The 12,598-nt window shown below is 43.7% G+C and overlaps 1 protein-coding gene across 1 annotated transcript; it reads right to left on the reverse strand.

Moving 5' to 3' along the window:
• Positions 1 to 6,773: 6,773 nt before the first annotated feature.
• On the reverse strand, positions 6,774 to 7,926 carry LOC126285367 (uncharacterized). Its single transcript, XM_049984691.1, has 2 exons — positions 7,335 to 7,926; positions 6,774 to 6,988 (listed from the first exon to the last, which is right to left on the reverse strand). The coding sequence occupies exon 1, from the start codon at positions 7,866 to 7,868 to the stop codon at positions 7,344 to 7,346; it is 525 nt and encodes a 174-aa protein (XP_049840648.1). The 5' UTR covers positions 7,869 to 7,926; the 3' UTR covers positions 6,774 to 6,988; positions 7,335 to 7,343.
• Positions 7,927 to 12,598: the final 4,672 nt, after the last annotated feature.

Here is a 12,598-nt window from a genome sequence, read left to right on the forward strand (position 1 = left end):
TTTACGGCACACGCTGTCTCCAGCTGTTTGTCCTCAATAGTGTAGTGGATTTATTTTCGTATGTGCCCGCAATATGTTACATTTATTTACATTCTGGCTCAACTTCTAGAGCCTGTACCATTCATAAATTCTGTACGGGTCGTTCTGCAAATTCTTACTATCTTCTGGCGATGGTACTTTGGTATAGACAACTGCATCATCTGGGAATAACCGTATAGAGCATCCGACGCTTTCTACTAGATCATTTATATAGGTATATCGTAAAAAGCAACGGTCCTATCACACTTTCCTGTGGTACTCCGGATATTACCTTTACATCTGTCGATTTAGTTCAGTTAAGAGCGACGTGCTGAGTTCTATCTGCAAGAAAGTCTTGAATCCAATCGCAGGTCTGCTCCGATACTCCGTAAACTCATATTTTTTTCGTTAAACGGCAATGTGATAAGTCATTACTGTCTTTTGGTTGATTCACGATGGATACTTTGTAGATTTTGCTGGAAACTTTCACGATTTAGACAAAGTACATCCACGAATACTGTAGCTTCGTCAACTCACAGCAAAAATATCACCTTTCAGCCCAACACAGGTGACAGGCTACGCTGCTGATTAGTCTGCGGTTCTAGGCGCTTCAGTCTGGAAACGCGTGAACGCTACGGTCGCAGGTTCGAATCCTGCCTCGCGCATGGATGTGTGTGATGGCCTTAGGTTTGTGAGATTCAAGTACTTCTAAGTCTAGGGGACTGATGACGTCAGATGTTAAGTCCCATAGTGCTTAGAGCCATTTGATTAGTCTTCTCTTCTATTATGCTTCATTTCATGAAATAGATAAAATTAACAGCTGTAGAAATAAATTTTCTCGTTGTTCTGGCTTACCGCCTCAGACATATTTTGTGACGTTACATTGCCTACAGTGTGACTGACCGGCAGAAGCAAATCGAACAGACACCGCTTTGATCCAATCGAAAGTGAAGAATTTTAAGGATTGTAATTTTAAACTGGTGCTCTACAAAAATATCCAGACCGATGGAATAGAGTCTTAAACATTTCCCACAAACGCAACGCTGACAGGTGCCACGTTATTCTCTGACTAACAACATTGGCAGTCAGATTAACATTCATATTTTAGGAGGTGACCTCAGTGATCACCGGTACTTGATTTGCTATATGTGATTAATGACTTTTTCTACATGAGGAAATTGTGGGCAGAACGTTCTTGTAATTGGATGTGTAACCTGTAGAGAGCTTGTACCTGGGGGGCCGTAGCAGAGGCGACTGAGAACAGGGAACGAGATGAGCTGGGGGCCATAAATGCTAAGCGCAGCGACCTGGCCATGTTAGCTATTCTGGGAAACGGTGTTCAGTGGTTCTAACCTGCAGAGGGACTTCTGACCGAACGAAACACTCTTCTCCTTCCGCTTAGGGTCAGATAGAATGGTGCCAGTTTGCAAAACGTTTTGCCTGGGTCGCGCGCTAGTCCGTCACGGAAGACGGCCAGATGTCTGAACGTGTGTGGAGTAGGCTGTAGACTGAGCTTTTGTGCAAACGGTGGGAAAGTCCTAACATTCCATGCATTGTCTTGTTAGAAGCTGGGACGATACGGACAGAAGGGCCGGCGTACATACATGTCTTGTGGAGGTACGACTGTCTGGGAAGCTTAACAGGCTCCTTGCAGAAATTAGAAATGGTCGGACCTGAAAGACGAGGGACTGTGATCCCTAAGGCAAGAAAAAGGAATAAAAGTGAGATTGTGTTAATACTTTCACCCTTCTTTACCTCCTCTGCATTACCGCAGATGACGTGTCACTGAGCACATTTGTACTGTGCATGCAGTACAGGTCAGGTGCCTAGATGTTTCCACTGCCCTGTGTGGAATACATAAGTTCTTGTACACTTCACTAACCTGCTGTCTTCATGATGATGATGTCCCCAGCGCAGAAAACAGCACGCAGGTAGTGGATTCTTTTTTCTTGAGGCTGAAATTAACTTCGCAAGGAACTGCTGCTACGAATAAACTATAACTCATTTGGGATGCCACCCGCGTTTTTATTGATAAGGACACGAGAAACTATTCTTGATCACAACGTATTGAACATATCTTTCCACAGTCATTATATCTGGCTAAAATAACATGAAATACATCCTGCCACAGACAACATGTCTGTCTACTGGAACCGTCAGAACTGGAGAATAAAATTACACGAATCAAATACTACTACTACAGACAACATGTCTGTACCTAGCGACGGTCGGAACTGCAGTAAATAAAATTGCATGACACAAATACTGCTATAACAGACAACATGTCTGTCTACTGGAACCGCCAGAACTGGAGAGCCGGACTGCCCGAGACACTTGGCGGTGCCAAGCCAGCAAGGCGTCACCCGAACGCCACAGAAGTGCATCGCATCAGCAGTAATATCGTCAGTCTTTTGTTTTAGTAATACTTTGATTTTAATAATTTTGAAGTGACTGATTGATAGCTGGCTGTTGAGAGATGTTTCTTTAAAAAAATGAAGTAATTTGGATGACAGGCCTAATTAATAATAGCAACTAAAGTTTAACGTTTTGGCGCCCTACCGCCGAACACAGCAGCCAATCACAGAGCAGCAGCATCATGCAGGCGGTCTTTCTCATGGGAATGGTACCGAATCTAACATCTGTCACCAGTACCTCATCCCACATTGCGTCATCTCTATGTTTCTTGCATGTCCACTGCCCTGGGTATAGCTTCCTGGAGCCTAATATGATGGCTGAATAAGGGAGAAATATTACATCCCGTCTAGGTAGATGTTTTTTTGCCAAAAAATAGCCACGTTTACCGTGAGAATGACGCTTACCTAGTCCAAAATGTTCTTTTTTCAAACTAGAGAGTTTTGGTGTCGCTGATTGGTTCCTCTCAGGAAGAGGAAAGTAGAGGCTTGCTCCCCCACCTTGGGAACTCTAGTGCTGCGTCTGTATTGGCTGCCAGGCCAACAGAGCAGTCAAGACGTGAGATTCAGTGAGTAGAGGACAGTTCGACTAGTTTTTGTATTGTGGGAGCGGTTTCATTTCACTAATCCGACTCCCATACGGAGGCTTGGTGGAAAGTGCTTGTTATTCTTCGGCGCCTTTCGTTTTTTGGTCCTCCCTTGGTGGAGAACTTCAGATCTCTTCCCCAGTGGGTGAGACTTGTGGTCTGCATCTTGTGGCAGGCTAAGAGCCTGTGGCAGTTTGTAGCTGTGACGCGCAGTGCAAGAAAAGGGATTAATTCAGGGGAGAATCTGTATAGTTTCTACTCCAATGAATGCTTTGCCAATCAAGCACCTTCCCTTTTCTGATTTCATTTTTCTGTAAGATTTATCAGCTCGTTGTAATTTAATAAAACTTGTCATTGTTTTGTAAAGTTAAATACACCAATGTTCTCATTCATACTCCCTCCGCTACTCACTGTTTTTACTTTATTGTGGTGGTAGATGAGTAGCTTCACTGAGACATGTATTTATGACTAAAGCGACCGACGTCTTTCAACGCTTTTGGTGTGATCTGTGGTACGAAAATATTCGGTATGCGAAGTCAATCGATCATAAGACCAGGAAAGGAAAACTGACAAAATTGAAGAAAGCTTGTAGGCATGATTCTTTCTTGTTGCAATTAAACGTTCCGTCAGAAGTCACGTTGTCAGAGTTGAAATTTCACACCGAGGGACTGCCAAAATCGTTCTTTCCGCAAATGGAACAGCGTAGGTGTTAAGAGCAGTGAATGGGTAGCCTACACATACAGCTAAAGGAAAATGAATTTATTCGTGTAATCACATCAAATACAAAGCAGAGAAGATGTCTGCAGACCAAGAACGGCTGGCGACATTTGCGGCCCACACCTCTGGTTGATGCACTTGTGAGATTTCCGTGGCTTCTACAGTGAAGACGTAGTGTGCGTTTAGAAGTGAATATCTCGCGAGCTATGTTGTTGTTCATAACTAATTACGTGCAGTAGGAATCTATTGTTTCCCTGTTATTCAACTTATATTTTCTTTAATTGCTGGACCATCGACACCAGTAAGTGTTTTGCAGAAATATACCACATTCTCAAAAGTACTTCTACTATTGTACGCATCTTTCAATGTCGTTAAGATACCACCTGCAGATTTTATTTAATTGCAATCTTTCATTTATCAATTATTATGTTGCTTTAAAAATTCACAATTGCCGAGTGATAGAAACATTCGACCATTCGATTCAAGTGTGTATTCTTGTCATATACTGTAGACCCAGCAGTATTTGACCTTTAATGCGGCAACTACGTATCCCACCCCCTAGCCAACGTTGAGTAGGAGGGTACGTAGTTTAGGGACACATCATTTCACTCCATCATTTTATTACAAAACCCGCAGGTTCTTGCGTTTAGTCACCTACAATCATTTACTTAAAATGTTTTCCTGGTCATTTTTATATTTAATTTTTTGTGTGGAATATACTACACTCCTGGAAATGGAAAAAAGAACACATTGACACCGGTGTGTCAGACCCACCATACTTGCTCCGGACACTGCGAGAGGGCTGTACAAGCAATGATCACACGCACGGCACAGCGGACACACCAGGAACCGCGGTGTTGGCCGTCGAATGGCGCTAGGTGCGCAGCATTTGTGCACCGCCAACGTCAGTGTCAGCCAGTTTGCCGTGGCATACGGAGCTCCATCGCAGTCTTTAACACTGGTAGCATGCCGCGACAGCGTGGACGTGAACCGTATGTGCAGTTGACGGACTTTGAGCGAGGGCGTATAGTGGGCATGCGGGAGGCCGGGTGGACGTACCGCCGAATTGCTCAACACGTGGGGCGTGAGGTCTCCACAGTACATCGATGTTGTCGCCAGTGGTCGGCGGAAGGTGTACGTGCCCGTCGACCTGGGACCGGACCGCAGCGACGCTCGGATGCACGCCAAGACCGTAGGATCCTACGCAGTGCCGTAGGGGACCGATCCGCCACTTCCCAGCAAATTAGGGACACTGTTGCTCCTGGGGTATCGGCGAGGACCATTCGCAACCGTCTCCATGAAGCTGGGCTACGGTCCCGCACACCGTTAGGCCGTCTTCCGCTCACGCCCCAACATCGTGCAGCCCGCCTCCAGTGGTGTCGCGACAGGCGTGAATGGAGAGATGAATAGAGACGTGTCGTCTTCAGCGATGAGAGTCGCTTTTGTCTTGGTGCCAATGATGGTCGTATGCGTGTTTGGCGCCATGCATGTGAGCGCCACAATCAGGACTGCATACGACCGAGGCACACAGGGCCAACACCCGGCATCATGGTGTGGGGAGCGATCTCCTACAATGGCCGTACACCTCTGGTGATCGTCGAGGGGACACTGAATAGTGCACGGTACATCCAAACCGTCATCGAACCCATCGTTCTACCATTCCTAGACCGGCAAGGGAACTTGCTGTTCCAACAGGACAATGCACGTCCGCATGTATCCCGTGCTACCCAACGTGCTCTAGAAGGTGTAAGTCAAGTACCCTGGCCAGCAAGATCTGTCCCCCATTGAGCATGTTTGGGACTGGATGAAGCGTCGTCTCACGCGGTCTGCACGTCCAGCAAGAACGCTGGTCCAACTGAGGCGCCAGGTGGAAATGGCATGGCAAGCCGTTCCACAGGACTACATCCAGCATCTCTACGATCGTCTCCATGGGAGAATAGCAGGCTGCATTGCTGCGAAAGGTGGATATACACTGTACTAGTGCCGACATTGTGCATGCTCTGTTGCCTGTGTCTATGTGCCTGTGGTTCTGTCAGTGTGATCATGTGATGTATCTGACCCCAGGAATGTGTCAATAAAGTTTCCCCTTCCTGGGACAATGAATTCACGGTGTTCTTATTTCAATTTCCAGGAGTGTATTTCAGATACTATCTGATTATTACACCATATTCAGAGTAATAAAAGATTATTAATTATTCTAAAGGTCAAGAAGATGTTATCTACTGTGCTAATGAATATTGTAGCCTTTTCCTTGAAATTGGTAAATCTGCTTGAGCTTTAACGTGCAGTTTCTTAATAATTATTTTCCATAATTAATCATTTTTAAAGTTTTCAGAAATTATGGCCACAGAGCTACATATTAACTGTGCGTCTTCAATTTATCTTGTTTTCAAGTAAACACAGTAAATAAAATATTTGATTTTTGAATTTCAAAATGAGGTTCAGAGAAATTAAATAAACTGTTATTCTTTCAGAGCTGGCAACAGATTTCGTCACAATAACGTTTATTGCTGAGTTATTGCCGTATGGTAAGTTAATGCTAGATCGCAGCCAGGCTTCTAACTGCAATGTTGTTGTCCGTTGAACGGTCTTACAAATTACGATCAGACTCGACACCCAACTTACGCTTTGGAAGTTTATAGCTGATTTATTTTAAGATTAATGACTGCAGTTTGAGTAGAAATACGGTCGAAATGTAGTCTATGTTAAGTTAATACCTGTGGACTAAACGTCTGTACTCATCTGAGTGAAACGGGGCAGATACATTAGTGTAAATAGTTTGTGGGAAACACAGAATTTTACATTACGCCGCTCAGCCAAGATCATGTACGGAAGCTGCGAAAACGGCCGTAGTAATGGCATCTCTTCAGTTTAACAGACAGTTAGTCACTTCTGTACACCTCGTATGGTAAAATTCGGTTAGACAAGGCATTTAAACGCAATATTAAGTCAAAGGAAGTGAAATATATTAGTTAGACACGTCATTACCAAACAGTAAAATCAAACACTATTACGAAAACGTGAGGTTCTATTACACGCGATTTATTGCTTCAAAAAGGAACAAGTCGACGACGGTTATAGTCTCTTGAGAATGAAGGGGTTGCCGTTCCTCCACAGAAATTCTGACATCTCTTTGTAGCGGTCACCACCAGAATTCGTGCTGTCATAAAGGCGAAGCGTCGGCAACCCACACATTGACATCCGCTAATAGGATGTCTGGATACTTTCGACCAATAGTGTACTGCAAATAAGTTCCTACAAACAAAAACAAAATTAGTTATTTTTCTATTTTCTCCGTGATAATTCAAGCTCCATGACTACCTCTAGGTAACGTTGTATCTGTTATAATTTACTATCACATGTTACTATGATCTGTTATCAGTTAGTATGACGTTTGTATGTATTTAATCTTCAGAAACAACATTTATCTAATTGTGTCTTAGCAGCATGGTATGTATACCAAACCCCAATAGGGATACGAAAATTTTTATTGGTAGTTATATCTGTTTTAAATCAGTGAATGAGAGAGCAGTGACGCACTTGTTGACTGACAGTGTCCAGTACAACGACGTCAGACAGACACAAAAGTTTTTTGACTCACTACTTTCGATCATTGTTCACCGGAAACATCATTGTCGATGTCCAATTGGTCGAAGCGCAGTTTGTGACTCGCCCAGATGCGCTTGAACTCCCCCGCCAGTTGGTGCAGGTCTTCGGCAGAAGGCGCCTCCGCCCGCAGCAGGTCCAACACCTCCGCCGTGGGCCCGGCCTCCACCGTCGGGTCCGAGGCGTCGTTTGTCCCACCAGGCACGCCCCCGCTGGGCAGAGGCTGGGCTTCTCCCTCCTTGCTTGCTGGATGATCGAATTTCTGAGGAATAGGATCTACTCGCAGGGCCCCTGTAACGTCAGTGGTGATTCCACTGTGTTCGCTGAGCCCCGCCGCTGCGGTGGCCAACAGCTGCTCATGCCGCGCCTGCAGACGCCTCATCTCCTCCGCCAGCTGCGTGTAGTCGGCTCCGGAGCGCCGCCATCGCCCCAGCAGGTCTGCCGCCTCCAGCAGGAACTGTCGCTCCACGGTCAGCACACGGAAGGCCTCCTCTGTTGTCACAGGTCTGCCCCACGACATCTGGAACATTGTACACACGGTGTGCCTGACATGTCGGAATTCGGTCTTTCGAAATTCTTTTAATACAGAACATCGTAATATGTTCTCATCACTCAAATTATTGCACAAACGTCAAATCAATACACTGCTCACTGTTTAAGTTGCAGAACTATGAAGACGGCAAGCAACAAACGTGAAATTGGGACAGATAATGCTACATGCCAAGGTAAGCAAATAATCAGGAGTAACGCCAAGTGCATTCTGCACTGCCAGAAAAAAAAAAAAAATAGTGCAACCTTTTAGCGGTTTCCATTTCTCTCAAAGTTTACTGTTACATTTGTGTATATGGAGTACATTTACAGATCGATAGCACAAGCAGTTCTGAGGTACCAGGCATCGATTGATGCCGGCCGTGGTGGCCGAGCGGTTCTAGGCGCTACAGTCTGGAACCGCGCGACTGCTACGGTCACTGGTTCGAATCCTGCCTCGGGCATGGATGTGTGTGATGTCCTTAGGTTAGTTAGGTTTAAGTAGTTCTAAGTTCTAGGGGACTGATGACGTCCGATGTTAGGTCCCATAGTACTCACAGCACTTGAACCATTTTTGAACAGCATCGACTGATGCTGAAACACCCATATTAGTACGTAGTGTAACGTCCGCGGGCAGCAATGCAGTGCTTGCTCTGACATCCGGTCGATCATACAGATGGCAAGTACTGTCCTGTGATAAGTTGTTCCATGCCTGTTCACGTAGTTGAGTTGTTGGTTGATGAGTCGCTTCTCGTCCCGTCATATCCCACAGTTGCTCGATTGGAGACGAGTCCGGAGATTCTACTGGCCAGGGAAATTGCTGCACTTCTTACACGGCATGTTGAGTTTCAGAGGCAGTTTGTGGGTGAGCTTTATCCTCTTGGAATAACACATCACACTCCAGTTGCAAGAACAGCAAAAGAACAGGTCAACAACATTATGCACGTAACTAGAGGTGGTTACCATCCCCCAAGGCGAAACACCAAAAGTGAACGAGAGTTGTAGCTTATCGCACCCCAGACTGTAAGGCGGGGGCCGGGGCGAGCGTGTGTTGGACTAACGCACTCTAAGAGACAGTGCTTAACACGTCCACGTGTCACGCGCAAACGAGCACCACTTGCATGCAGGCGGGATCTGCTTCCATCGCCGAAGACCACGGCACACACCACTCCACCTCCCCAGCTGTCCTCTGATGCCGTGGCGTGAGCGGAAGACTGCTTGGAAGTGTGCTTGCCCGGAGTCCTGCTCCTCACAACCTGTCCACAACAGTTCTTGTTGACACGTCTGGTCTCACAAACCCTCCTACATGTGCTGCGGTAGCTGTACAACCTGTCACTGCTGCCCTTAGAATACGACGATCCTTGTTTGTATCTGTGTTACGTGGACATCCAGAACCTCGTCAACGGGTGTGAGAATGTTCAGGTGTCCACTGATACAAGCATCGTTGCACAGTTGACACAGCACGTCCAACTTGTGTGACAGTTCTCCGAACGGACCGTACCGCATCTCGGAAGGCCACAACTTCACTAAATGTTTTTTATTTTAGTGATAATATCCACAATAAATCATTAAAATCAAAAACATCTAGCGGGTATGATGAAATATCAACAAAGTTAATTAAAGAATGTAATTCTGAGTTAAGTAACATATTAAGCTATCTGTGTAACCAGTCATTTATCAGTGGAATATTTCCTGAACGGTTGAAATATTCTGAAGTTAAGCCACTGTTTCAGAAGGGAGATAAGGAAATAGCATCAAATTTCCGTCCAATTTCACTTTTGCCAGCGTTCTCAAAAATTTTCGAAAAAGTAATGTACAGTCGGCTTTAAAACCATCTTATTTCAAACAACATATTGTCAAAGTCACAGTTCGGATTTCTAAAGGGTTCTGATACTGAGAAGGCTATCTACACTTACAGTGAAAATCTGCTTAATTGATTAGACAAAAAATTGCCGGCAACTGGTATATTTTGTGATCTGTCAAAGGCATTTGACTGTGTGAATCACAATATCATTTTAAGTAAATTAGAATATTATAGTGTAACAGGAAATGCTGCAAAATGGTACAAATCTTATATCTCTGCCAGGAAAGAAAGGCTGTTATTAGGAAAGAGACATGTGTCAAGCTATCAGGCATCATCCAACTGGGAACTAAATGTATGTGGGGTCCCACAAGGTTCCATTTTAGGACCCTTACTTTTTCTTGTGTACATCAATGACCTTTCATCAGTAACATTACCAGAAGCCAAGTTCGTTTTGTTTGCCGATGATACAAACATTGCAGTAAATAGCAAATCAAGTGTAGTCTTAGAAAGGTCAGCTAATAAAATATTTGTTGACATTAATCACTGCTTCCTAGCCAATTCCTTGTCACTAAACTTTGAAAAAACACACTATGTGCAGTTCAGAACTTGTAAGGGGTGTCCCACGAGTATATGTCTGACATATGATGACAAACATATAGAAGAAGTGGATAGCGTTAAATTCTTGGGATTACAGCTTGATAATAAATTCAACTGGGAGGAGTACATCACAGAACTGCTGAAGCATCTTAACAAATCTCTATTTACAGTACGAATTGTCAGACATAGGGGACATAAAAATGAAAAAGCTGGCATGCTATGCTTACTTTCATTCCATAATGGGATTATTTTTTGGGGCAATTCATGAAGCCAAGCTAAAGTTTTCTGGGCACGAAAATGTGCAGTAAGAGTTACATGTGGTGTGAACTCAAGAACATCTTGCAGAAGCCTGTTTAGGGAACTAGGGATACTAACTACCGCTTCCCAATATATTTTTTCCTCAATGAAATTTGTCATTAAAATATATCACTTTTTCAAACCAACAGCTCAATTCATGGAATCAATACTAGAAATAAGAATAATCTTCACAAGAATTTAAAGTCACTTAGTCTAGTACAAAAAGGTGTTCATTATTCAGGAGCACACATTTTCAATAACTTGCCAGCAGCCATAAAAAGCTTAACAACCAATGAAACTCCGTATAAGAGAAGCCTAAAGGATTTATTGATGGCCAACTCCTTCTACTCCATTGATGAATTTCTCAGAAGAACCATCTGATATATATATATATATATATATATATATATATATATATATATATATATATATATAATATAACTTCTGCACAATTTTAGTGCACTAATGTGTTCATTGTAAATAAGTGTGTGTATGATTTTGTGTGTGTGGACAATCTAACTTCTTTACCAGTTCAGTAGTTCAGTGCAGTAATGTGTTCATTGTAAATAAGTATTTAGTAGTTGTATTACACGTTCATTACCTTATAAATAAATAAAAACTTTTTTATTTTAAATTTAGTGCATTAGTATTTGTAAAATCATTCTTTCATATAGCGTTCATTAAAAAATAATGACCATGCCACTTGGGACCTGTGGAATGGTACATTAGCTTATTTGTTTGAGTTGTAAATATTTGTCATGTATTGTTGTTTTTCTGACATGTTCTACATCCTGGAGGACCTCCTCACTACGGATCATTTGGAATGACGTAAATCTAATCTAAAAACAAAACAAAAAACCTTCACCCCTTTCAAACTTGCTCAGTTGGTTGTAAGAGGTACGATTGTGCCTCTATGGCACGTTTGCCTCCATACTTCACACCTCTGCATCACACTGACCCTTCTGGCTGTCAGCATCCCCTCTGAAAGGGTAGACATAGATGGAGCTCTGATAGCTGTACAACAACGCTGTCTGTTGGTATACAACGTTGAAACTGTTATCAGTGCATCTATTATCCCCCACGTGGCGCACGTCGTCATCAGATGAAAATCGATGTCGACTTTCCAGGTGTACAATTATTTTCCTTTTCCAGCAGTGTATGTGTAAACACAGATTACACTCTGAGCTCCTCTTTCAAAAATAATATTCACCCTAAGTTTTCTGTGAAACTTATGTGGAAGCATTTATCAGGACATGTCGAAATTCTATAGCACTAGGATCATGGCCTATCAGGGGGTTCAGTTTATCATTGTGTGGCGTTGTTGCTCACATTGGTCGGTATACCACAGCAGTCGCATGCATATCGAATCGATCGCTTTAAGAGGGCTGTGCACTAGGCCAGGCAGAATCTCAGCAACCGCAAGCGACTAGCATCTGAGACGACGATCGTACAGTTCGCTTGACAAAGGAAAATCGTACCAGCACTCCGTGTACCTTGAGTCAGGATATTGGCTTGTTTGCTGCAAGTCATCTATCTACGTGCACAGGACTATGACACCTGCAGCAACGCCCACAATGAGCACAGCACCATTATTGACCCTCGAGGGAACAAGCAGAGGTATGCCTACAGTAGTGAACCTAGCAGTGGAATGCAATCCCACCGTCTTTTCAAATAACACCCGCTTTATTGAACAGTGTCACAATGAATATATCCATACCTGGAAGTTTCAAGGAGAACGAACGTGGCCAGATACCATTTATCATCGCCATATGGGACAATAGCTGGCTTTACGGTATGGGTATGGGTATGAAATGGGTACTGGTTACACAACACGATCCCTTCGTCACATAACGAGTAAATTGGGCAGCAGCCTTTACACTTCTTACTTGTGTCCTTCTTCAGATTTCTGTGATGCTGTATTTCAACAAGATAACGGAAGACCGACTTTTTCCCTCGCTAGCACGGTATCACGTTCTCCAGACCTGTCATTCTTACTCTGTGCCATTCGTGAATCAAACAGGAAGCGGTATAAT

The sequence above is a fragment of the Schistocerca gregaria genome, chromosome 8 (genome assembly GCF_023897955.1).
Source record: "Schistocerca gregaria isolate iqSchGreg1 chromosome 8, iqSchGreg1.2, whole genome shotgun sequence".
In the NCBI taxonomy this organism is placed as follows: domain Eukaryota; kingdom Metazoa; phylum Arthropoda; class Insecta; order Orthoptera; family Acrididae; genus Schistocerca; species Schistocerca gregaria.

Bases quoted from the DNA above. Each gene is read 5' to 3' on its own strand.
- LOC126285367 (XM_049984691.1), bottom strand. From the start codon at position 7,868: ATGTTCCAGATGTCGTGGGGCAGACCTGTGACAACAGAGGAGGCCTTC.